Below are 27,752 nucleotides of genomic sequence, written 5' to 3'. Positions count from 1 at the left end.
GGTGAAAACTGTCCAATAATAAAGCTCTTAAGGTAACCATAAGTCGAGTTCCACCTGCTGCAACCTACTCATTATGTGTAAATGTTCATAATCATACAGATACATCAGCTTTAATACAATACTTTATTAATTGCATATTTTCAAACTGGGTCAACACACCAATAATAACAATTCCACACAAAATACTCTTGGAGACAGAGTGTCTCTGACATGTACAAGTACTGTAAAGCTTCTTCTGGTCAACTCTTTGCAAAGACCCCGAACTTTAAAGCTGCATTGGGAGGGTTCAGTATGGGGGTGATTAACAAGACTCAAACACGTGCACAAAGACTTGGATTGGTCCCATGGTCAAACAAACAAATGTGAAAAACAAAACATGCTGTAGGCCACAGATGAAACTTACACTACCAACAATCCCAACTTTAAAAAAAAAAAACATAACCTCAAAGAAATTCTGAGACTTGTACAGCCGGATGTGAATAATATGACAATATGACTAACTCTTGTGCAGTTAGCTGAGAGAAATGTACTGAAGCAATTCCATATTTCATACACATTTTATTCAAATAAAATGCACTCTGAGGAGGGACAGTGTAATCTGTATTCATAGCCATTCTGAATTCAAACTTTCCATGGCTGTGGCCTCCAGAGACAGAAAGAAGCCCTCTCTCGCACAGCAGGGTTATTGTGTTCTGCACATGTGCTGACATATGCATGCATGTTTGTTTTTTTTGTTTTTGTTTACTGCATGTAATGTATGTGTGTGCGTGTGTTGAGCTTCAGGAAGGACAAGCCTCTGCCGACAAGTACAAGTAACAAAAATAGTGTTTCATTACATAGAAGTCCTGAGATTTCCTTTTTCTCCATCCATACTATCAGACGTGAAAGGCAAAGAACAAGGTAACCTTGCTTATTAAGTGCATCTGTGCAACCTTTTTTTTTTTTTTTTTTTTTTTTTTACTTTTACAGTCTATAGCGTCTTTATACAGAAAGTGTCAAAGTTCATCCAATCCTGAAAGAGCCAAGGTCAGGCTGTCATGTTGCTAAGCGAAGAGGAAACAAACATGGCTCTTAATTCCAGGGGGATAACTCGAAAGAGAGGGTCTGCTTCCTGGAAGCAGGGGCCCATCGTTATCTGGGCGACACAGGAGGGCTGGAGAACAGGCCGGAGCTGCGAGGTGATTGGAAGCTGAAAGAATGGGAGGGGGACGTGGAGGTGGGGGACACCTTGCGAGGACTACTCAGGTCTCCATTGTGTAGCTTCCACATCAGCTCCTCGTTCTCCATCGACAAACGCTTGTTCACCTTGGACTCCTTCTGAAGGGATTCCTGCAGCACGGCTTGCTCTGTCGACAGCTGTCTGTAATACAGCAACACGAGAGGCAAGTTAGAAATGCTCAACTGAAGCTCCCACCTACAGTATTATCACATCAAACAACTAGAACACTAGTTATTTGATTGGTGTTAAACACACAGTATGTAATCTATGAGGCTCGTGTCCGTCACATTAAAACAATAACAAAATATGTAGTTTGATGACGTTGTGAAGTAGTGTGGAATCATGGGAGTCGTTTTCATTGTTAAACAACCACCAATGCTGATGACAATCTATCTGATGTGACAGAAACTGTTCTCGGACAACCTAACATATTAAAAAGGTTTTAGTCACAGTCGCTGACTTCCTTCCTCACTCTGACATAACCGATGTATCCTGGAAGTTATAGTAACTAGAGGCAGGCAAGGAAACGCACCATTAAATGTGCCGTTACTGGAATAAAATGACAGATTTTTGGGGGGTTTGAAAATTTTTGGAAACATTTGGGATAATGTGCGTATACAACTCAGTGAACTTTACAAAATAAATAAACAAATCCTGCGAAAAGACCCAAATTCCATGAAAAATTAATCTGACTCAGGCTGTTTGAAGAACTGAAGAGGTGTTAGTCACAAGTGCATTGTTTCATGTTAAAGAAAAGGCTCATTAATCAACAGCTCGGCACTAGTAGAAACTGTGCATTTTTTGGGGGGGCTATTTCAGCTGTGGACAATGCATACGACTGAGTCATAATCAGCTACAGTGCCCACATTCATCGTAAGAAAGGAACAAGTGTCTTTGGAACAGAGCAGCAGGCGCTTAACTCAATGCAGTCATTCAAAAGTTCAGTGAGTAATAAGGAGTCTGAACTCAGACGGGCAGTTAGATGCTTCAGTGTCTGGTTTCCATCACTACAAGAGTTCATACAGTAAACTCTTACCTTGACAGTGCAGCGTGTCTATCCATGCGGGCTTTGAGGTCCTCATTCTCCTGCTGGACCTTCTGAAGGCTCTCATCCAACTTCACATTTTTCTCTTTCTGGAAAGAAGAAAGAATCCACAGAATGGTCGAGTGATTCATGTGTTTGTTTTTAAACCAATGTCAGTAGCAATGCGTGTCTTAATGCCTCAGGTCTCACCAGTTTGTCGATCTCCATCATCTTCTTTTCCTGCTGGTGGAGCTGTTTGTTTTTGATATCCAGCACCACTTTGAGACTCTCCAGCTCTTGCTCCAGATACAGTGTGTGGGAGTCCTTCTGCGGGGACAAAGAAACAGTGCCAAGATGTTCAAAAATGTGTACCACCAGCCTTGTAAATGTCATGTGGCTATAAATCCAGAATCACACAACAGAGGGCGCCATGCATCACTCAAAATATCCATTGCTCACAGGAGCAGGGAAACTCTTGTTTAGGTGTCACACACAAAGACATAACAATGACAAACACGCAAATAATATGTTGTGCAGAAGGTAGTTTTTTTAACTACACAATATCTAATGTATTCTATATGTAATATTGAGTCGTTTCTAATGTTGCTCCTATTATTTATCTATCAATAGCAGATGTGGAGTGGCGGGGTAATGTGAAGTAGTTTCCTTAATTACGCTACTGTGCCAGGACAGAATGCTGAGTACATGAGGCAACAACTTAATACTGATGAGGAGTGGCAGCATCACTGTACAACGGCACTCTGGGAAAATTAAAGTCTACATCCAAGATGGAGAGGGAGGGCTGCGTTGTAGCTAAAACGGAGATGTAGCAGAGATGGCCCCACTCCGGTGAGTTTTACGTGGTAAAATAAGTTAATGATTAATTGACCAGATAAAATAACTAATTTTTAAGAGTTGTCTAGGAAAATTGCATTGATTTTTGTCTCTGTTGGTATTTTATCTTTCTGGTAATCATTGACTTCACGGTATTCCCACCTTTAATGCTTCGAGGCAAGCAACACTGGAGTCATGAGATGTTTCCTAAGTGGAGCTTTGCTATAATAAGCACACAGATAAGAGTACCTGACTCTTTTCGGCCAGCTCCTTCCTCCTGTTCTCCTCTGCAGTTAGCTTCTCAATGAGAGCATTGTTCTCCGCCGTCAGCGCTTCAATCTGTTCCTGTGGTTGTACACAGCACAACAAAGTCAGAGAGTAAAGTTTTTTACACGCTGGTTCATCAGTCCATAAGTTCCTTTCATCCCATGCTATTGTTTGTGTGAATTTATTTTGAAAAATAGTAATAATAATAAAATAAAAAGTCAGGCTTACAGATAAAGCAGCTTCTGCATCTTTCAAAGTTTTGTCCAAAGACTGCAGCTCCTGATTGTGGACTTTGCTGAGCTCTGAAGAGTACACAGGTATTATGGAATCAGAAATATTTCAGGAAACTGTAGAACAAAAGGTCGAGGCTAATCACAATGTAATGTTAGGATGAAATAAGGAATTTCATTCATGCATTTGTTAACTGGGGTAGAATATGACAAGTTAAAATACAACTTGAGACAGTTTCAAATAAATGATGTAGTTTTAATAATTTGGTCCAGTGCTGCTGGACTCACCTTCCAGTGACTTTTCATACTGCTGTGTAACACACTGCAGCTGTTCTGTATGGCTCTTCTCTAGTTCCAGCTTCATGGCTTCATGATTGGCTTTAAGCTCTCCCATCTTTAGAAAGAACACAGGGTAGATTTCATTTTGAACCAGAGAGAGACAGAGAGATTATTGATAAAGAACACCCCACCTTGCACTGGTGTCTGAGCCTTTATATTCAATTTCCATTAAATTAATCTAACAATAGAAGAGCCTACAAATGAAAATACAGTAATATACTGGGAGGGTAAAGTAAATCTTTCCACATAGGTAATGCTATAGGAACAAACCTGCTGTTGCATGAGAGTCTTGCACTTGTTAGCCTCCTCCTGGTAGGTGAGGTGGACCTTGTCCCACTCTGCCTGGTAGAAGGCCTGCAGTCTTTGCTCCAGCTCGGCCAGGTCCTTCTGGTGCTGCTCCTGCAGTTTCTGCAGTGCCTCCTCCAGAGCAACACGCAGCTCATCCTTCTCCTTCTCCAGACGCTCAGACGAATGGACGGAGCAGACTGGACATAAAAACACAAAGCTACTATTTTATCTCGGTAAAACAGTGACAGGACGTGCATGTTAATGTGCATTAATGTTCAGAGACTGTACGCAGTTGTGCAGACTGTGATATTCATTAAACAGGGTAGAGGAAAACTTGTATTAGTAACTGCTTACGTAATAAATATGATATGTCCACTGAGGAACCTCTGTTTAGAAAAGTTCTCCCTTGATGTAAATGTGTGACACTAAATGTCAAAAAAGGAATGGAAAATCTGACTTTCAAGGGGAGGTTCCTCTGCACTTGACTGGATATGCCAACAACACTGCAGTTATTTATAGGCAGATGAAGATATGCTAACAAGTCTCTAAATTATACAATATATACACAATATCTTGAAATTAGGTAAAAGGTAAAAGATTTCTAAAGTCAGACTCGTCTCTCCTTCATTCCACAGATGGTAATTTGCCATTTTTAAATCAGTGCAACTGATGGCTTTTGTTTTTGTAAACCAGTCTCACAGTGTTTATATCTGCTCTGGAGTGGGTGACTGTGACTAACTCCATAACCTGTCTGCAGTTTAAGTGCTTGTGCACAAACACCGTTGATACCAGGCAGCTGGTGCTCCCAGTCGATGTGAACTTCTATTCACTAGTAAATCCACACTGATGGTGTACAGTAAGAAAGACAGCTGTGCAGATTAAGCAGGTGATTTTTCTTTAAAAGGTTTGGTCTTAAATATGTGGTATGACAATAAACCACAACTATTTAGAACCTGAAACTATGTTTAACTTCAAGAGTAATAATACTGAACCCAGATGTTGCTCTGCTATGCTACAACATGTGTGGTAGGTAAATCTCCAGTTAACTGCTCTCACAGACCATCAGGACACAATAAAGGTATTATTATCAAATAAAAGTCTACAATTATATATCCCATTCTGAAAGAGAGATATAGTGACCACAGTACAATGCTTCCATGGTTACCAAATGGGACTCAAAATGCTGTTTTTATAGTATCTCTTGCACAAAGGAAGATTCCTGGTTAGCCATGAGGGCCACATGCTACATTTGATACGTCTACAGGTTGACACTCATCTGTTTTGAGGGTTGCAGTTTACATCATGTTGGACAACTCTGACACAGGCACATAGTCTCACATCTTGTTAATCACTGTGTGTATTCCTGTTGCTATCTGGTTGTAAATTAAGCCCCACAATCTATTTTTTGCACAGCTAAATACTGAGCTACAGTATGAAGGAACACTGCAGTGCATAAGCATGAAGATTCACCTTACTAAGAGTGGAATAACGGCAGCAGATCCAAGAACAGAAGCCAAGCTAACATAGGGACTATCTATCAGGCTTTGGCATGTACAGCTCAACAAACGGAGCTCCCAGCACTCCACAACCGTGTGTAACAGAGATCTGGTCATATGAGCCTTTCTAGTCCAAATCCACCTCACAAAAACACCTCATGGCTCATACGGGGGAGGAGGGCCCAGTTAATCTAAAGTTAGCTGCATTTTGGCCCTCAGTCACCAGGATGATGGGGTTTGGAAGTGACACGGATAATGCTGAAAAAGACAGATCCCTCTTGGATGTAATTCTGCGTGTGAAGAATGATAACAAAAAGGGGTGTGGTTGAATCCAAATTTTGGCTGTGGCCCAAGACTCTATGAATTTATTGCTGTGTGCGGAGTGAGATCACTGTGGAAGCAGGCGAGGACACAGTTTGAAAGGAAAATAAACCAAAAGCAGATGTAAGAATGACTCTGGACTTCCAAACATTTTTACTACACATAATACAAAAGGTCCATCTGAGGCCAGTGTGGGTCCCACGACCTCCCTGACGTGAAGAATGTGTTAAAGCGTCGATATAACAGCGCTCAGCATATAAGAGCAGTCATGTGGAAGTCCCGAGGCTGTGAGGGATGGGAGGAGCCACAACATTTCTACTGCCTTAAGTAAGAGAAATGAAAGCTGGTGTGGGAGTGTGCATGTGCCTCTATGTGCAAGGCTGTTCTGTGTGACAGCAATAAGGCTGGACATTAAACATCGGCCATTGTTGCCCTAAACCTTCTGAAGGCCTCAGGTGGTGTGGCATTCCACCACTGGGAGCCTCCCCCCCCTCCTGTGTGGGGTCAGAGGTCAGCCTGCCACTCCCTGGGGAATGGGCTGCCTACACAGCAACACTTCAACACACAAACACATCTTTGACAAACAGGAATCTGATTTTCAGCGGAGGACAAAGCAATTAACAAGTGGAGGAAGAACGACAGGGAGCATCTGTACGGTGTACAAAAGCAAACAAGAGTAAGACCTTCCCTGCATATAGAAATGGTAATATTTAATTCATGAAACGATTGACACACCATCTAATATGAAAGGTTAACCCATCACAGCACAAACCACTTCAAGGCATAGCACTGAACTATTTCATTATTATTATTATTAACTACCAATTAAATTGTTTATCAAATCAATTTAACTGCATGACTGTCAGTGTGGAGGAATTTATGCAATGTAATGTGGGACTGTGTAGAATAGTGCATATGCCATAAACATCTAAATTAATGACTCAGATCAATAACTACATTAGATCAAAGCCAAGAAATAAATCATCCAAGTAAACAACTAAATAGTCAAGATAAACAAAATGATAGCTAACACAAGAAAGCCATATTGTCCTTGTTATCTATACCAACATTATCCTAAAGGCTTCCTGTCTAAAAGCTGACCTGTACCAGGAGTGTGTACTTTAGTGATAACTTTAAACAGTGCTGGTGTGTGACCAAGGTGACCTGACTTACCCAGCTCTCCTCGAAGGTTGACCAGCTCCTGGGACAGATCCCTGCACTGCCTTGTGGCTTCATCACGCTGCAGAGAAGAAAAAAAAAAAAAAAAAAAAAAAAAAATGTCAACAGTCATGCACATGCTCATGAAGATGAATTTTTTGAGTCTTTGATTTGACACAGCAACCAGCTTAAATCATCACAAGATCACAAATGATAAATCATAAAGTTATTCACTGTTAGGAGGAAGGTTTTGTCAGGACAACACCCTGACACATAACCAGGACACTGTGCTTGTCTGCCAAATGTAACTACATTAGAAGCAGAGCAGCTAACAAAGAAAACAACATTAGTAGGGATAGGGAGACGGGGGATTACAGAAAACTTGACTTTCAACTCATGTTTTCAATCTTAGCACATGCCTTCTGTCAGCCCAACTCCTTTACTTCTCCCTTTCTGACTCAGTTTTTCAGTGGAGAGGGGGCTGCGCTGTAGCTGCAGTGCTCCTCCAGACTTCAGACTGACGCATCAATGATCCAAAAACCGTTTACCTCTTGTTTACTACCCTTCTCTTACAATGCTGATTCACATAAACAACCTGACATATGAAACAGTACAACACACAGCCTGAATAACTAAATTATTAAGACAAAATAGCCAAGTAAGACAAGCCAAATATCACTTTGCTGATCAGTTTACAAGAGCAAATATAACCCATCCTGTCCTGCTATACCCCAGATCTGCATCTATTCCTCACTGCAGAGTAGAACAATGTAGAAGCCAGTTACCCTCTCTGCAGTGCAGGGAGCACTAAGGCACGCTTTGCTGCCAGAACAGCCCATGATCCAGCCTCAGCCTGAGGCTTGGGTGCCGGAGTCTCCCCTCCAGCTATGGAGACCCAGTACTCCAGTATAAACAGTGGTCCAGGTGGACGCGCCACCTCCACACACCTCCTCCCAGACTGCTCTGACTACATGTGAGGCAGGACTAAAAAAGCCGCTTCACTGGCTGTGGTGAGTGACTGCAGAGTGCATTACCGTATTACACCTAAAAATAAAAAGGGGCAGGCTACAGTGTGCATGAGAACAGCCTCCTCACCAGCGAGGTGAGGTCACTTTAAGACAGCACTAAAGGCAGTGGAGCAAACAGATAAAATGTACAGAGCTGCCTGACATCAGGCTGATGGAGCAGGACTTGTGCTGTGCAGTGACCTTCCCAGGGGATACGTGGAGAGGCTTCATTACCACCATCCCCCACCACTCATCCAAACCTACATTAAATCATCCCCCCTCTGCACCATTACCTTACAGTCTGCTGTGCAGCTACAGGCTTCATGGGTACAATCTCTCCATTACAAGATGATATAATGCTGAGGCAGATCACATTTCCTGCTTCAGTGTGAGTCTTTACAGTCAATGTATAGAATTAAAGAAAATTATATGTCACTTGTTGACTAACCACCACATGTCCTTGCTAATTATTTCTCAGACTGCATTACAAACAGCACATCTTAACCAGTAATTGTCAGTGAGGAGGGACTGTGTGCAGTAAATTGTATCATAACTGAGATCATGACAACTGCTCCCCATATACAGGTAAACTAACTGCTCAGAGGCATGTGTTTTGACCCTGCTTTACCGGTTTCCACTTCTCACACACAGCTGTGGCTTTCTGTTTGGTGACTCAAGTTTTCCTTTATGAAGGCATGCTGATTTTTTTGTAAATAAAAATGTTTTGTATATGCTGAAAAGATGGGAGGATTAACCATTAATAATTTGGATGTAGGACTGTATTGTATTTCATTGAGCAACATATCTGCTAAACTTTTTCTTGCATAAAACCTTATATCCAGTTTCTTAGTTGGTAAAGCCCATTGGACTCGAAGGGACATCTAGCTGGGTGCAAAGAGTAGCATGTCCCCAGTGTATATCAATATGATACCATGTCAGGTGTAGAATAACACTTGATGCTAGACTAAGATCAATGACTAATTGCTTCAGATCAAGTTACGATTTCTAGGAAATATGAATATCAGAAAGCAAGTGAACTGAAGTAAAGTGAAGTGGGGTTGTAAATATTTTGTCCAGTTATTTGGGAATGTGTTGGAATTCCAGCACTAAAATGAAATTCGTGTCACAGCATTTTCTCTTTGAGAGAAAGTATGTCAAACCAGGTCCCGTACTTACACACTCCATCCAAACAGATGATAAGAAACAGCACTCAGTCCCTTGCTTAGTGTTTGGCTGCTGTTCATAACCATATCAAGTCAACAGCTGGGACATTCTCACACTATGATGGTAAGGACCTGCCTCCTATTCCTGGTCTGATGAGTGGCCAACAGATTCCATTGTACACTACATACACACACAGAGACTTGTCCATTAATGCACCTGATAGACAAATCTGCTGTTTGTGTGTACTGAATTGATGTTTTAATATTGAATGCTTATTGCGTAATGTGTATGTTGTAGACTGTCGGTATGACTAAGAAGAATGAGGAAATTTTGTAGATAAAGTTGAGTCAGTGAGGCTGAGACAGCTGCTTTTCCATCCGAGAGGAACAAACATATTGTGTTTTTAATATTTGTTGATGTAATCAGTTTCGCAACCCTGCCACCAAAACAGAGGGATGTGAGTCAAATGTCAGTGACTGGAAATCACACACTGTGCCTTAAATACCAGCTGTCACATTACGTGAGCCATCATCTGATTCTGATACATTCAAACACACTTTTTCTCCAGCTTTATTCTGTATGACTGCTTGTATCCATCAGTCAATACTCTCCACATTGTTCTTAAAAAAATAAAGTTACCACTGGCTCTTTAATGCCTGGAATGTAAACTCAACAGGCGAACATGTTCCCAAGATGGCTCCTTAAACATCTGATGAGAAAATGTCAGAATAACTTAAGACACTTGACTGCATAATCAGAATAGCTATATTTTTTCACCTTGTTGATCAGTGGGGCAGTGCAACCGGCAGCAGAAATTAACAAACAACCGTACTCATTGATGCTTGCTGAGGCTAAAATTGGACTGATATGAACTCTGTCACAACTGCAACTATCCAGAGTGCTTCCACAAGGGATCTGTCTGGTGTCAAACTCTGGAGTGAGGCAGGAGTAAAGGGAGTTCTGTAATCCAGGCCAAAGGAAATAATTGCACGAGTGATTTTCTGTATTATGACAGAGAAGCAGTTGTGTCATTTTCTGAAATAGTTCTCAGCTGCAGATAGCTCAAGTGCACAACCACTTTCACACATTTGTTAAATTCTCCTCAGCGAACATCCTCTTGTTTCTTGGCCATGCTTCATGCTTCGAGTTTTTCCTTGAGTTCAATCTCTTTGTATAATGTCCAATATAACATGTCAGATTGAAAGAAATTCAGACTTTTACACACTTAGAGAATTTTAATAATTGTTAAATCAAATGTTTTGGTGTGAGTTGCTGAGTTTTGTAGCTATCATGACCCGGTTACTTGCGCAGTTTCATGTATAACCTCACTATTGACTACTAATTTTGATTTTGGGGTGTCCCTTTAAGTATACCCCCTTTCTCTTACCTTGAGTCACTACAACAGCAACAAGTGTATGATCCCTCATCCACAAACACTAACTTGTGTGTGATAAGACTGGTCAGTTGAGCTGGAAGCTCCACAGCTACAGTAGGACTACTACAGTGTTCTCCCTGGTGCCCTGTAAATCTACTACATTTGCAGTAAAGGGATGTTAGGTTAAACAAAAATGTGTGCACATGCAGGTCATTACTACAACCTCACATATGTGCATTTAATGGATTTGGCTTCAACACCCTGTGCTGATGTGTCAGGGTTGTAGCAACCATGTCAGATAAGGTCCAGTTGAGCCATTGCAAGGGAATTATGGCAAGTTACCAGCGGCCTCTAGAGGAAAACCCTGGCAGACCTGATGTCTGCCCTTTGTGCCACTGAATCAGGCCTCATCTGACAATGACAAAAAAACTATTTACAAATGTAAGAAAGGAAAAAACGACAACTCAAAAACCTGTTATATATTGACAATAACAGGAGGTTAGCAGGGGAAATTTACAGAACTGATGGTATTTTTGGATTTCTACAATCATTGCTGCTGACATTTGACAATAGTCAGTGCAACAGCCATCGTTAGCCAGGAGATTATGAAGAATGGAGGACAAGATCAATGACATCCAGCTACCCATCACTGTTTTTAATTAACAGCACTGAACCACAAGATTCAGTATTTGTTACATACATGTAAAAGAGTGTTTCTATATGTGAATTCAAAATAAGATTCATTGTAATTTTCTGCAAGAAAAACTACTAAATCTAATAAATTAAAAGAAGAAAAAAATAATTAATTTGAAAGAGACATCTCAACTCTGACACACTAAGTACTTTATCTATGGATGAGTCTAGAGGTTAAGTGGTGTAATCCTATGAAGTAAAGACAGGGTCTTAACCATTCAGGGGGAGTCACTACATATCACCTTGTCTTAAATCAATTTATATTTGGACGGTACATTCCAGTTGTTTCATTCAATCAACACATATAGTGTGAAAATATTTGAGAAGGACATTTCTAAAGTTAACTGGAGGGATTAAAATAGCTTGTGACATTTTATGTACTCAAACAGGGTAACAAAGTATCTGATTTTGTCCTCTGGGTTTACAGGAAAACAGATATAAATCTTTACTAACTGCATTACAATGTAATTAAATCTGTTTACTAACTCACATTAGACTATATGGCTTCTGATGTAAATATACTTAGCAGAGCTCAAGCGCCATATGATAATTTTGCTTTGACAACAACTAAATGAGGGAGTATGATTGGAGAGTAGCTGATGGGATAAGCCTGTTTGTACTGCACTGTGGGAAGAATAATCCTTTGGGGCATCCGGTTCCTGGGAGCCAATCACATGGCTTCACTATTAAAACAGATCCAAAACAAACAGCAAGCTTAAAAACATCCATATTTTAAAAGGCTCTCATGCTTGCCTACCTGAATAACATATGAATCTATGAAGGGTACAACTAAAAGACCTTTAGATAGTAGCCACAATAAGCTCAGACTTCCAAGGTCTTTACAAGAACATGCAAATAATACCGCACTAATTCATTCTTAAATGGAGCAGAACTTGTTTTTGATCTAGGATTGTGTTAGTTGTTCAGTGGATGACAACAGGACTGTTTTGTGTTGGACAGTTTCCAAGTATGTCTGTGATGTAAGAGGGGCTGCACACCCTCATACTCTTACAATCACCCCCCCATGTTGTTGCTGTAAATAGAAATGCCATTTGGTTTGCCTCGTATCAACACACAGGACTTCATGTTGTAACACATGTAGTTATGATACAAGGTGATCAATCAAAAGATAATGGGCGTTTTTAATCCGTTTACTAAAGCAAAGTTCATTCTTGTTAATGCAATGCAGTTTAAATGTTGTTGTCCACATAAATAACTGTCTAATATATATATATATATATAAAAATGTAAATTCAAGCATTGCCTTTATTGTGATAACTTCTTTATAATAGGCAACCTAGTGCGATAAGATATTGATGTGAGCCACACTCTGATTCCAGCTTTATTATCAATTGAACACCCAAAATCACAAAGTGTACTAGGCCAGTGTTCTCTAGAAGCATCATGATTATTGACAGCAAATACATGTTGTTGTTAGAATACGCTTCATTATTTGGTGTCTTTTTAAACATTTCAATTTAATTTTCCAGAATTAATAATGTCTATGTTCTATAACTAACTTTCCATTGTAAATAAAGTGCTCATACCTCAGTCAAGGTTTGCTGCAAGACGATGGCAACTGCCTCAAATCTGCAGTTACTCGCTGCTAGGAGTCCTCTGAGCTGCTGGATGCTCTGGTCCTTCCTCCCACCCTCAGTAACACTTGCTGGTACCACATCCGGAGGTCCATTACTCTGGTTTGGTTGGGAAGCTTGCTGCTGAGGAGGTTGCTGGCGGGAGCTGGGCTTGGGTTTGTTCTTGTCCACTGTGAAAGAACATGTGTTGAGTGTCGTGACAACATTGATCATTATCAAACCCCCCTCCTCCATAGCTGCTGCAGCTGGTCTGACAGCAGTACCACCCACTCTATACACTCCTGTCAGGGAGCAAGCTCCAGTGTCATGTGGATATTTCTGCAGTCCAGAACTGTTCTGTCCAATCAGCCCGTCTGATGATTCCCAGTGCTGCTCCTCTGACAGCCCAGACATAAAAATGGATCCTCTGAATGCAATTAGTTTTCCATATCCTGATTCAATCTAGTGCTCTGCAGATACTGGTCACCAAGGACAACTTATTTTAGCAACGCAGTGCTAGAGTAGTTTTGATTTACATTGGCTTTATAAATACATCACCCCTATACAACAACTATCGTCAGTCCAACTAATGAAGAACACTTTGTTCACGCTGCTGAAACACTGAGGCATCCGAATAAAGACAAACTCACTCACCACTGAGTGTTATAGTGGAGAGGAGGGGAAAAAGGACTAATCACTGATATTGGCCACCTGTGTAAAAACAGTTTCTCTCAAAGCAGTTTGTCTATGAGCAGACTGTAATGAACGTTATGTAACACAGCAGTGAGGATAGCCTGAGACATATCAGGAATACCAGTGAGTGGAATATACTGTGGCACCAGTGACCTGTGGGGATACTTGCTCAGCTCTGTCTGCTGTTTTAGATAACGGCTGTTAGAGCCAATTAAGATTAATAAGCAAAAAAAACAAATATTGATATAGTTGCCAGTGAATTTGGAACATCAATGATAAATCTACTTTAAGGCTATTGTAGTTAAATCCAACCCAGTAGCTCCCTTAATACTTTGCAGTCACAACCCCTGCCCATGACATGTTTATAATCGTGCCCTTTATGAAGCACAAAACCTGGAACATATTGAAGTTAAATTTAGACGCACTAAGCAGGGTATCATTTGAACATCATAACATCCTAGAATAACACCAACATGTAACTGTGGAATACAGACATACTTTTTAGCATTTACTCAGATGCCAAATTTCCAAATAAGATGCTGTAGTTTCTATTGGCAGTGAAGAGAGGGTCTTCAAGGTAACAAAAAGAAGCGTCTTCCTTGTCTACTATAAACAGCTGATCCTGAAGCTGCAGAGCGGGCAGCTCTCTGGACCCTGACCTGACTGGGGCAACATAATACTGCAGAGAGAACAACCCTCCAGGCTGGCTGTGCCAACAGGGGGAACATTTTAGTGATGGACTGAGAGGAAACAGACTCATAGACCAAAGTGTGGCATCAAGACAGTAAAAGGAAAACCTTCTATGTGAGAACAGGATAATAAAAAGTCAGATCCAGCTCATCTGAATAATTATGTGCTGCATTCATGTCATAGACCGACTGAATTTACACAGCCTCATATTCAGATATGCAGTTCACCTCAAAACTAGTTTCTCATGTCCTCTCTGTGTTCCTCAGCTAAAGTAAACACTTAAGCATGAATGACTGGCACAGCCTTTAAGACAAACACAATATTAATATTATACTACAGCTGGATGGTTGGTACAACTGACAAAACAAGGCACACTCCTTAATATACCTTTCAGTGAATTCTGTCACCTCTAATGCTTTAACTTTGGTTAACAATTTTACATGCATGTTCTCAAGCTTGTACTGTAGAACAACTGAAATAGGGGACACAGATGATTCAATAGCTCCGTCTCTGTACCCTGACTACAATCTTTAATGTCTGAATCATGCACAGTACATTAGTACAGCAGGAGAAATGTCAAAAAGAAAACCTTTTTCTGACACAGAGCCAAACAAACATTTGAGCAGTGCTGCTCAGCTTTCAATTATTTTGATGAAGTTGCACTTCGCTAAATCTGAAAGGGTTTCCTTTAAATTAGGATGCCCTCTGGTGGTTGTTCAAAGAGCACAATGAGACACCATCTCAAGTTGAATCAAGGCCAACATGGACCACAAACATGCCCACATACGAGCTGCTGCAGAGTGACTCAACAGCCACATCATATTGTGGAAATATTACATTTGTTCATGTGATACTGTCACCAACATGTAAGTAAAAACTAAAGCAGTTGTTTATAAGTAGCATGTGACTCTCTTATGCCTCTAATGTAGTAACGTTTCTTTATATAAATGTGTTTCTTAAAACTTAAAAAAAAAAAAAAAAAAAAAAAAGCATTTCTATTAATCACTATTTTTTTGTCCTCTGGGAAATAAAATAAAAATGGTGGGCTCATGGTCATGTTCGCTGACGCCACTTTTAACACGTCCAAATAAAGAGGGACTGGCAGAAAGAAATCTTCGATATGTCCCCCAGCTACTAAGGTCAGAAATGGACATTATGTAACAGTTCTCGGCTGAATTTAAAAAATTCATGCTCCCACCTTTTTAAATAATTAAAAATGGTCTAAAGAGGTGGCCAGATCCCAGACCACTGAGAAAATCAGAGATTTTGGCAACGATTCAGAGATTCAAACAGTGAATAAAATTAAATGGCAAATCAGTCTGTTTTTCAAATCACTCAGGCAACAAAAAAAGACAGGTTTTTCTTCAGTATTTGCTTTATCTAGACATTCATTTCATTTAAGGGATGCCTTCTCATATGCATTAAAAAAATAAAAATTAAAAAAATAAATATATATATATATATATATATATATATATATATATATATATATATATATATATATATATATATATATATATACACACACACACACACACACAAGCAAAAAAATAGTCTAGGAGTCAGTATCATCTCTGGCTTTATCATCTTATATTTTTTAACTTATCTTTAACTGTAATGTGGCAAGCACAAATATACACTTCCTAAATGAATCTTACTTTATGTAAGCACACAGGCTGTCCTGATTTGACTGCTGTTTCATGGCAACAGAGGACCTGCAGCTATTTTCATCAAAGTCGATGACACATGTTGCCCAGTTTATTTCATAGTTCCTCCCAGGCTCAGAGAATTATTTTGTACCAATCCAACTAGTACACTTAACACCAAATACTGAGTGATTAAGTGACTCCACAGCATAGTGCTCTGCTGCTGGAAGGAGATATCACACCATAGCACAAAGCATGATGGGTGATGAGACCCCTCACAATCAGGCACTTGTTATCGTGCTTGGTTGAATACCCGACAATAATTCTCAGTGTAACATTCATTGGACACTTAAAATAAACAAGTGTTTGCATGGGGCACCATGTAAGTAGTAAAATAATAATGCTTCCCTGTGTTTAAATAAGAAATAATCCCACTGAGTTATTATAACCTTAGTAATTGTAAAACTATGACCATATTTGATCATAACCTTTCAAAAACATGAGAAGACTGCTTTAGGAAGCTACTGAGTTCCCACAGTCCTGTTCAACAATCATAACAAGGTTCCCATGGTTCAACCTAGAGACCAAGAACCAAAATAACCTTGGTAGATCTCAGGGTGAAACGGGAGTACTGGGTGTCCCAGTGAGCAAGACAGCGAGACAGAGTGCATGTTGACACACAGTCGTATAAAAGGTGGCCGCAAACATAATGCAAGCCGTCCTGAAATGTCAATATGACTTTAAAGGAAACCATTCTAAAGTTTGTGCAATCTCCTGAATTCAAAATTTGTATCCTAAAATACGCAGGGTCACACATTTTGGTGACCAAGGTAGGTAAATGAAAGATGAAACTCCTGCTTTGACAGCTAGTAAATAGCCCGACTAAAAATAGATTTCAGAAATAGCTAAGTGCACAGGTCTACGTGTGAGGAAAACACTGACAGGTTTGGTTTAAATATTACAGCACAGAGACGCAAAAGCAGAACAATGTCAGTAGAAATATTTAACACTGAAGTAACTGACAGACCTGCTTGGAAAACCACAGTGTTCTTCCTGCATCCTGACAGCAGCTGAATGTTTCGGAGTAAACCCTTGGCTGTCAGACGCACGTGCATGTTGGACAGCGAGAGCTTCGGAGACCATAACATCTCTCAAACACAAAGCAAGACAGCCAAAAATTACTTTAAAAAACAAAAACAATGTCCAAGTGCAGAAGCTTGTTACGGTCTATGAACCACATGCCATGATGTGCCTCTGTGTATAGTGCCTTAAGAGATAGCAGCACTGACAGGCAGAAAATAAATAAATCAATAAAAAACAGTAAGAGTTACACGACCGCGACAGCCTTGAAAAAAGAGAAGGCACCCAATTCAGCATGGCAGGTCTCCCGATTCAAAATCTAATTCCCAGCTGTGAAGGCTGGAATGCACAGAAGGTCAAAGGCTGGCCAGAGGTTTGTGGCACAACCTGATAGATGTGATAGGGGCAGGGGGAAAAAAGTAAAAATCCTTTAATCCTCTCAATAATCCTCCAGGCTTCAGCTATTCACCAAACACATGAATCTCCAACAGCAGATCAAAGCATCTCCAAGCTGGATGATGGCGGTGCTGTAGCAGAGCCAGGATGCAGGGGGTGGGGGGGTGAAGTGGGAGAGAGTAGAGGGGGAGGAGCAAACAGCATAACTGCAACCAATGGGAATTTAATCCTGCCCCCAACTCTTACTCTCATTTACTCCCTTTCCCCGTGTCATCAGCAGTGGGATGGCAAGGGATGACAGACTTCTCATGGCATGGTTTTGGCTGATGAGCTGTGCTGTAAACAGCTTGGCTCTCTGTGAAAATATGCCTTCAGATATGACTCTGAAACATTTTTAACCCAAGACTCAAAATAATGTGCTGACTAAGTGTTACATAATGCAGCATGTATATCATTTAGTTTCTGCAAAACTGTAAGCTCTAGCAAACTGTAATAACACTGTAACAGACAGGAAGACACATAGATATGCATCAAGCATTGTGTGTAAGCAGAAGAGAGCAACAATGGGCAATTGTTTTGTTTACAGGAAACAGATTTGAAAGAGTCTGAAATAAAAGTGTGGCCAGTGATAAACACGAGAACCTGAATGTAAAACCACATCTCGTTATAACACTCAGCGGCATTGAAATACTACTTCATCAGTAGTTTCAGCTGTATAAAATACAGATATTCATAGTTGATATTCTTCTAAATAGAGGCAGGAACTTGAATATGAAAGACTCTTTGTAGTTGACAATGTATAAGTTCTCTATTAAAACGAAACATGACTATAAGTAGGGTGAGTGCATCAACAATACACAAGTTTGAATTAAATTTAAATACATTAAATGAAAAGAGAAATCTCTTACCATGCCCACTTGAAGTTAGACGAACAAGTCTTGCAGAAGCGGTCCTTCTCAGTGGACTGACCGTAGAATTTGAAGCTCCTTTGCTGGTGGAAGCAGCAGATTTGCATGCTGTGGCCAAAGCTGTTAAAGGCAGAAGATCCAGGTGAGACAACTGACCACAGCTTTTATGTTAGAGCTCATGTCATGAGGTTTTATCAAACATACTGTATAACTGAAGAGACAGAAGTAATTTAATTCAATCAAATCAAGATCAAAGAGCCATTATGAAATAGGGTTATCACTTTTTTCTTGGGGGGGGGGACTAACAGATTTAACATCATTATCATGTGAGGTTTTGATGAAAGATGTAAAAATCAATGACATCTCACTCACGTTTACTCTACAAATGGGAGTTCAGAAAGTGAGATTTTTAATCTGATTAACATTTAAGCTCAATTGCTTCAAACAAAAAAGATAAAAATGAGACATCCTTGTACAGGAATACAAGATTAAGGAAAAATCAAGATGTGATCTCACTTGGTCCAGTGTTTTTCCCAGGGGTTGGGATGAGCCTAGCCTTCAGCACAACAGTTTTGAATGGGGCTGGTTTATGTGCAGCTCCTCCAGAAACTGTTGAACAAGTGAAGAAGTGATTGTTAAATACTGCAAATCATATGCGGAAGATCGTGTTTTTGTAGAAGCATGTGAAATGTAAGTGTACTTCCTTGGAAGGGTCCATTGTGTCAAAACATTTAAATACATTACTGATATATTTTTATTAATTAAAAATATTTATTGAGACTAGCTTTTATTACATCTGAGTTGAAACCATGCTTGCCTTCTGCATTTGGTGTTTATTCTCTGTGTGCCAAATGGTGGCCTAAGCTCTTGCTGACGTACTCCGAGTTGCACTTTAAGATTTTCATGATATATCAGTTAATTGGATTACTTTGATTAGACAAGCTGAGTAAATTGACAGTTCATATGAGTAGATGTATCGTAAAGATCCTTCAATGTTTATAACAAATAGAGAAAAATAACTTTCACACCCACAGTTCCAATTCCAAATCAAACTGATTCAACCCTATGTACAAAGAAATACACACCACTATGTTAATCTGTTGAAAGCATCAGATAGATAGATAGATAGATCGATAGATAGATAGATAGAAAGATAGATCGATAGATAGATAGATAGTCCTCACTCTCAAAACGGTTGGCCCTTGATGTAAGGAGACCATTTTTGGTATAACAAGCACAACCCTCAAGTGTTTGTTATTTTAATAAATTCATTAAATATACCATTCTGGTAAAATATAATAAATTGGATTAGAAAATATATATATATAAAATATGGTGTTAATCTGAGCATTATGAAAACATTCACCATATTACGATTGACCAAATACTCAATTAAATTTGTAAACATTGAGACAATGAATATCTAGCATGTAAAACAAATGTTTACGTCCTCTCAACTAAACTGATTAAAATATCAAGAAGCTCTTTAAATTAAATACTTCACCGTGGATACAGTGATTCCAGTCTCACTTACTTCTCCAAAGCTTTCTATCTTTTCCATTAAATGCAGCTAACAAAGGGATGATACAAAAGCGATAGGATCCAATGAGCAGGCATGTCAAGAGGGTGAGATCACAGTTGGATGCTGCACTGCTCTGTGGCACTGAAGAGGAGTTGTTGAAAACATGAGCAGGAAATTCAGTCCAAGTGCAGCTGCGAAGTCCTGTGTAACCAGCCATAGGTTTTTAATTAAAAAGGAAAAAAAATGGGGAAACTGCTCCTTTTCTGCACCTCAGACGACATCAGTTGCAGTGTGTGTCTGCTCACTCTCCTCCAGGCAACGCTGTGTGTGAACTAGAGTGGAATAGAACCCGTTGCCCTGACAACCATACAAGGAGGAGAGGGGGGGTCCCGAGTTTGGAAAACAGGTCCTCTCAGCCAATCACAGACCTGCATGCTGTTGAAGATGCTGGGAGGAAAAGAGCCCACTGTCTTAACACTGCTCTCAGTTGCTCTTATTTTCTTTTAGAAACTGAAATACCGTCACAAAGCCATTTAAAGCTCAGCAGCCACACAGGGTTATTTGCTGGCTCTGGACTGGAGTTCAGCTCATTCATAAAGAGTGTTTGATAGCTTTGAAACATGTAATTTCTCACAGAGCTTAAAATAAAGAAATCTGAAAAATGCTACTGTATCTTGGCAGATGTGGAGGTATTAAGTCAGAGAAAGATTTACCCTGAGGCAGATTTACAAGCCCAGCCCTGAAGTGGGTCACTATGTAAAAGCAGACGCCCCTCCCCTCCATGTCCAGATGTGTCCTTAAAAAGCACAATAAACAAGGTGGCTTGACCCTGGAAAACAGCCTGCATGAAGCTGATTTTATAACTTTATGTAACAGCCAATGGGGACTAAACATCATATTACTAAAATCCTTGTTAGGCTCACCTTGTGTACTCCCAGCACCTTCACTGCCCAGGGTCTTGCGTGGTAATCTAGTAGCAGGAGTAAGGGGAGGGCCCATAAGAGAGGGGCGAGTGGGAGTCTGAAGAGGTCTGGATCCATTCAGCTGGGGCTTAATACTTGCTGTTAAGGCAGTTCCAAGGGATGGCTGTTGGCCTGTTGCCTGCTCTCTCTGACTGCCTGGAATCAGTGGAGCACAAACAGAGGTCAGCAGCATGAACCCCTTTTATTAAGGACAAGTACACACAATGAGCACACCGGTCTACTGGTTATGAATACAAATGTGAGCAGTAAAAATGTCCACAACAGGCCAAATCAGGCCTAATAAACCTGTCAATATTTTCTCATAACAAGTAGTAATATAATGAGTCCTTTTTATGGGATATTTTTAGATGTTTACCCCAAAATAAAACTAGTAAAAAGTTAAAAACAACATTTAAAAATTTAAATAATGTAAATATAATAATGTAATATAATAGCTTGCCCACTTCTTAATTGTTACAAGTCAAAGAAATTGTACAAAACTTACCTATCTTACTCACTACAGCAAACATGTCAAATTTGATCAAGTACAAACAAACAAAATAAACAAATGTTGCAGTTTAAGCAAGATAATGAATCCTGGTGGAGTGTCCCTGTAGCCAGAGAAAGAGAAGGTTATTGCTTTTTTACTCTTCTCATAGCGCTTGTTTCAAACACTGTGCTCTCACTTTAACTTTACTGGTGAGCTCAAAACCTCCCTTTCCTTCCCCTGCTTTTTCCACTCGTACAGATGGCTTCCCATCAGAGGAAGAGTCCCCCCCTCCTTCCCCAGTACTCCTCTTACTATGAGGAGGCACAAGGGCAGAGGGAGTTGGCTGTTTATCCCCAAGACCTGGACAAGAGACCGGAGGTGACATCTGTGTCCAACACTGTTCCTGTGGAACATGGCTGAGCTCATCAAAAGACAGTAGGTCTATTAGAGGAACTGCTCAATGTCGCCCTCTGATGGGGAGAGTGCTTTACTACAACCTGGATAACTTTAGTTTACAACAACATGTCTAGATGGAGCAGAGATATGCAAATTAAAACTTAAAAAATGTTGTGTCTTGTTATTTTCATTATTTCTGGAATGAGGGCTGTAAGCTAGTAAATATTTCAAAAATGTTTATTAGTCATTTATTTATTTATAGTATAAATCACTATCCTATAATATTATTGTGTTGCTTTAAAGGATCCTGCTAATCCCCCTCAAAACCATATGCCTCTGGTGCTGCTGTCATATACGGCCCGTCAAAGTAGTCCAAGTCAACTTCTCTACTGTGCTTGTTTCAATTATACACAGGGTTACACAGACCTATTACACAATGCTGTTTACACAACAGAGGAAATAGTTAGGAAATCATTAGCTCTCTGCTTAGTCAAAAGCAGCTCATAAGACTCATGAGGGTATTGATTGTGACCTTCTGTCAATGTTTGTTTACTGACATTTACAGGTCAACTTTCCTCTGTGAAACAAATTAAGAAAAACTTTAAACTTTTCTTAAGACTCCCACAAAGTTATCACAGGCTCAGCTAAACTGCACCAAAAAAAACACACAGCATAGTATTTGACATCGTCCACCTGTTATAAGTCTTACCTGTACTACTCTTCTGCTTGGATTGTGGCGTCCCTACAGCTTTGGAGGTCCTGCATTCATCCCTCCCCAAGGTGGCGGGCTTGGCTGATCTGGGACTGGCAGCTGGAGTTTGTGAAAGTGTTGGTCCTAATGTTTGCCTAGGAAATGGCCGTCCTCGGAATCTGCTCTTACTCTCATCCCACGGGGCTCCTGCTGTTGTCGATTTGCCCAACTCTGCCTACAAAGAGGAATTCCTCACTTAGTCACTCAGCTCTATGCAACTGGCCCTGTGAACTCCAACCAAATCTGCATCCTACTTAAAAAATATCTGGATCCAATGTGGCTTAAAGAAACAACTGCAAGAACATGACTAGTAGCAGTATTTGAAAATATATTTAATGAATTACTGAATTTATTTGATTTAATTTGTTAAAAAGGTCCAGTGTGTAACATTAAGGAGGATATATTGACAGAATTGGATTATAATATTCACAGATGTGTTTTCATTATCACCTATCACTATAATCACCTGAGAGTAAGTAATTGTTGTGTTTTTGTTACCTTAGAAGGAGCCGTTCTACAGCCATCCTCTGACATTTTGAACCAACATGTTTCTACAGTAGCCCAGAACGGACACTCACACTAGATAGGGCCTTTTGTACTTTTCACGAGTGTCGGGCCACCATATTTTTTCCTACACGCTTGAAAGGCGAGTGGTATTCAGTTGGTCACAAACTTCACCGCTAGATGCCAGTAAATCCTACACACTGGTCTTTTAAATGTACTTATTACATTAAAAGTTCATACTCACCACCAGACTGATTTTTTTAACCTCTCTCGCGGAGTTTTCAGCAGATCTGTTTGTGGCCCCAGCCCGTTTGGCCCGTTTATTAAAGTGCCCTGATGATGAACTCTCGGATGAGCAGCGAGGTCGCATCTTGAGGACGGGAGGCTTGTCGTGACCCAATGCTGAGCCTGACTTGACCTCAATTTTGCTTGACACGCCCTTCTTTGGAGTTGGTTGGGGATCTGTTTGGCAACTTCCATCAGGGGATTTTTCTAAGGATGAGAAGCAGAAGGTCTGGTTGCCAGCATGCTGTGCTGCAGCTTGGCTTGAGGCTGAGTGGCCTGTTTCAGAGCTGGCGTTACTGCTTTGGACTGCTGAAGCATGTTTGTTTGCAGCTAAATGGCGGTAAGGTAGGGATTCTCTCCTCTTACCCTGTCCATCCACAGCAGTATGCCCAGTTGACTGTATCATTGTTACGCCTGAATTAGAAGCCCCTGTATTCCCTTGTCTCAGAGCATCACTGACCATTTTTGAGGTGGGAGAGACAGCAGTGCTACTCCTTACCTTGGCAGGACTAATCCTAATAGCTGCTCCTCGATACGTGTCAGTGTGTTTATTGTTCACATTAACTTGTGATGTTTTTTGCTGTGAAATAGGGCCTGGCACTGACATTTGATGCACGTTTCTTGTCACAACTTTAGATTTTACACTGCTGAAGTCTGACTTGGGAAACTTCTTAATTTCCATTTTCTTGACTTTGCTGGTTGAAGGTGGCAGTCCTGCAACCAAACATTGTTTAGGAGAAATAGAGATTTGCTGCCGTTGTACAGGATGGCGTCCTGGGCTGCCTGTGTTTCCAGTGCAGGGGGACTCTGAAAAGGATGGGAGGCTGGGTATCTTGTTCCCAACGTATTGTATTGGAGTGGAAGTATGAATATCCTTATCAGTGTCTTGTGTAGTTGACAGAGTGGACACAAAGGTCTGGCCTTGTTCTGGTGTAAATACTCCAGGGAAATGAAGCAGCTGTGCTCCAGCAGTAGCAAACTGAGCTTCTTTTCCACAATCTACAGGAGATGTTTCACAGACAAAAGTCATCAAAAGAGCTCCTTCACTCTCACTTGGCAGAGCTACAGGAGAGCTGGATGTTGCCGTATCATTTTCTTCACTGGGGAGCTCTGCGTGAGTGAAAGTCGTGCAAAGACACGGATGTCCCGTGTTCTCCTCAGTGACTCTTTCTGTGGATTTTTCACAGAAATCCAGCAGAGTGGTTGACAGCAGGTTAGATTCAGCAGGCATTTCCGGATGGCCTGCAGTAAAAGAGATTGATGTCTCATCCAGGGAAGAGACTAATAAGAGTGACTGGTCCTCCAGGCAAAAACTGTTGCTCCTCATTATCATTTCCCCAGAGCTCAGGGAGAAGCAGTCATTCTCAGTGGATCCTCTACGGGACGTCTCACATGAACCCAGCTGACTTTCCCTCCCAGCAGAGTCTGGAGACATCACTGTACTGTTATTTCCATCCTCTGTGTTCTTACTAAAAGTCTGGTACTGCTCTGATCCCGTCTCATGGTTGCTCATTAGACTCAAGTTTTCATTCCAGAAATTCACACTTCCATTTACAGGTGTAGCAATAAAAGTTTGGTTCAGGTTGGTTCTCACACCACAGAGCACATTACCCTGTGGTAGGGTGGTGCTGAAGGGGTTATCCACAGGAGAACCGTCGCTGAGGCAGCACTCCAGCATGTTCACATCAGGAGAGCTGTTGGTTTCTCTGTCACTCAGGTTGGAAATACTACTGTTGGAAATACTACTTACTGAGTCAGGTGAAGGGGACAGTGGCAAGTTGCTGTAATGACTCTCAGCTGAGACCCCCAGTGGCAGGTTTCTTTGGGCCAAAAGAACTGTGTGCTCAACTTGTTCAGAGGACATGTTAAATGTTTTATTAGACATTTTTGAGTTCTGATGGGGTTTTGCCTATTGGCTTTACAGTCTGTTAGCAGCACTGTAATCCATTAGATTTTTGATGAGGCATGAATATCTGTAGAGAGGAGGAAACAATCACAGTTTTAGAACCAAGTTACTGCATAATCTATGTTGGCATCTTTGTAATTTCACAGAATGGTAACAGGGACACCACAAATTTAGCTTAGGGCTTTGGCTAAGTCATTGACCATTGTAACAGTAGCTGGATACTCAAATTATTTATGACTTAGTCCAATGAAAAATGCAGAAGTCATCAGGATCATGCTTAAAAGGTATACTGTAGTGCAAGTCTCCTAGCTGCAAGCTGTAGTTTCACTGATATTGTTGATTATAAGATTACCTTTCTAAAAATATGTTTTTACCAGACACAGCATCATATGTCAAGGCGCCTACTTTTCCCTATGAGACGCACTTGACATTCCTGGTGGGAATGAGAAGAAAATCCCACTACAACTATTGTCATTGGTTTCTCTCCTGAATCACGGTTTAATAATAACTTGAGGACCAGCAGGTATGAGTTTACTCTGAAATGAACCAACATGCGTTTGGCATGAGAAGTCTTAACTGCTTTGTTGTGTACTGTTGTGTTTATTTAAGCTGACTGGACTGCTAAGCTTGCCAGCCACTACTATAACAAAAGCACCATTGTGGTATGCACCACCAGAGACTAAGATATCAAGTCACCAACAGCCTGAAAACGTTCCAGCATGTAGAGAAGGTTCAGTTTATAATATGCAGCATTTTAACCACATGTTTCCATTCTTGAGTGGCAGCATCCTCTTCTTTGGCTTGTTTGTATGTCTTACTGCCAATATATAGAAGTTTCTTTTTGTAGGATACCAAAACATAATCCAGCAGTTGAACGGCCTGTGTGTCAAAATAAGACAAGGCTCTACTTCAAGGAAGTGATTTAACAAAGAGTTATAGACACGAGCAGTCAGTAAAGACTTGACAACACCAGACATTGAATTAATTCTCATAGCTGAAATATCAGCCACCTATACAGCCCGAGTTATAGTACCACACTGACTCAGTTACAAATGACACATTCAGCATACAGCAACTCAAATGTACAGACTTTTTTTTGAAAGAGACACTATAACAGAAATCAACACATTGGCGACTATAAAATGAACCAAGGTTCAAAGTTAATGAAGAATTTTTCTTGCAAACTAAATCTGTCTGTACCATTCTGGTTTTATGTAGAAGCACACACGCCTCAAAATGTCAATATGAAATATGTTCGACCTTAGAGTGACGCATGGGGCTGTGCTGACAGCTCAATAAAGCTCAAGAGCACAATAAGAAATATTGAAATATCTATTTGATCTATTCTTTGAAGAGATATTTGGATTAAACATTTGGGAGAATGACATTTTAAAAACAATGCCATACTTGTTATTAGGTGTTAATAATTAAATCTGCCTTATATTCCACACTACTGCTGATAAGATATATCAAAGCAGCTCTGCTTTATCCAAATGGCCAACAGGCAAAATCAGGGATGAATAATATGCTTGTTTAATAGGGTAGGGAAACACACCTTACTGCACATTACAATCTGTGCAATCAAATAAAATACACAGCCTTGGCAAACTACTGTGCACATTGAACCTTGGCAAGAAACTGCTCCTCCAAGGCCACTGCAGTATCGTCCCACACATATTAACAATGTTACAACAGCACCTGAGACAAAGCATGACCTGACAGTGTTTACGGAAAAACAAAACCCAACCAACAAAAAGTTCAAGCTAAAAAACAAAGCAAAGAAACACTACAGCAAAAACTGTTTTATAAAAACAGATCTACACTTACCTTTCACTAAGAAAGAATGATAACAGTGGGGAAGATAATGCCACCACAGTCAGCTGTGTTGCCTGCTGTATCAACTCAGTTTTTGCAGGTTCATCCGGCTCATTTTACTCTCTCAGAGACAATCCTATTACAGCTTTCCTTCCAAAGGGCTAAATCCAGTCAACTGGGCAGGCGGTGGTGTGCGAGCCCCGGTCCCACCACTCCTCTCTCCTCGTGTTCAGAGTCAACCGTGCATCAGTAACATCACAGCCTGAATGAGGGTGCCCCTTGTGCCGGCGTTAGAGATCCTGTTTTTTCCTCCCCTCCCTGAAGTAACGTGACGTCCGGTAGGCCCGCTGCAGCACTGGGTCAGCAGTCTGTCCAATCAGCCATTATGTCAGATACCATCACTGACTTGGCTGCACACTGCTCCCCAGCGCAGAGATATCAAGGTCCAACTAAGGACTGTGCTCAGTGTAGAGCTCCACTCCCGAGTTTACAGAGGGAGCAAGCGAGGAGGAGAGCAACATGTTACCTTATCCATGCCGAGCCCAGTGCAAGGGGGAGTGGCTATGGCCTGCAAGGCCGAGTTGGCATTCACTGTTGCTTAGCAGCCAAAGTCCCTCTTTTATGAGGAAATGGATCAGTCGGCTTTTTAGTACGGGATAAGTGAAGAGAGGAGAAGAATGACGAGAGGCCTAGGTGCAGGAGTATCACATTTTTGAATG

At 40.7% G+C, this 27,752-nt stretch overlaps 1 protein-coding gene across 5 annotated transcripts; it reads right to left on the bottom strand.

The window, feature by feature from the left end:
• Positions 1 to 104: 104 nt before the first annotated feature.
• Positions 105 to 27,576, bottom strand: mtus1a (microtubule associated tumor suppressor 1a). 5 transcript variants are annotated; one of them, XM_051418940.1, is made up of 15 exons: positions 27,046 to 27,576; positions 23,272 to 25,285; positions 22,482 to 22,698; positions 20,848 to 21,042; positions 18,919 to 19,011; positions 18,403 to 18,522; positions 12,963 to 13,180; positions 7,192 to 7,258; positions 4,184 to 4,398; positions 3,863 to 3,968; positions 3,573 to 3,646; positions 3,327 to 3,422; positions 2,454 to 2,570; positions 2,256 to 2,353; positions 105 to 1,360 (listed from the first exon to the last, which is right to left on the bottom strand). In XM_051418940.1, the coding sequence occupies exons 2-15, from the start codon at positions 25,195 to 25,197 to the stop codon at positions 1,132 to 1,134; spliced, it is 3,771 nt and encodes a 1,256-aa protein (XP_051274900.1). In that variant the 5' UTR covers positions 25,198 to 25,285; positions 27,046 to 27,576; the 3' UTR covers positions 105 to 1,131. The 5 variants fall into 5 exon arrangements, with proteins under 5 accessions (XP_051274900.1, XP_051274901.1, XP_051274902.1 ...); XM_051418941.1 differs by lacking the exons at positions 22,482 to 22,698; positions 23,272 to 25,285; positions 27,046 to 27,576 and adding an exon at positions 21,392 to 21,715; XM_051418942.1 differs by lacking the exons at positions 20,848 to 21,042; positions 22,482 to 22,698; positions 23,272 to 25,285; positions 27,046 to 27,576 and adding an exon at positions 19,937 to 20,432.
• Positions 27,577 to 27,752: the final 176 nt, after the last annotated feature.

The sequence above is a fragment of the Dicentrarchus labrax genome, unplaced genomic scaffold, assembly GCF_905237075.1.
Source record: "Dicentrarchus labrax unplaced genomic scaffold, dlabrax2021, whole genome shotgun sequence".
NCBI lineage: Eukaryota > Metazoa > Chordata > Actinopteri > Moronidae > Dicentrarchus > Dicentrarchus labrax.
Note: the sequence above shows the minus strand (reverse complement) of the source record. Positions and strands in the feature narration are given on the sequence as shown.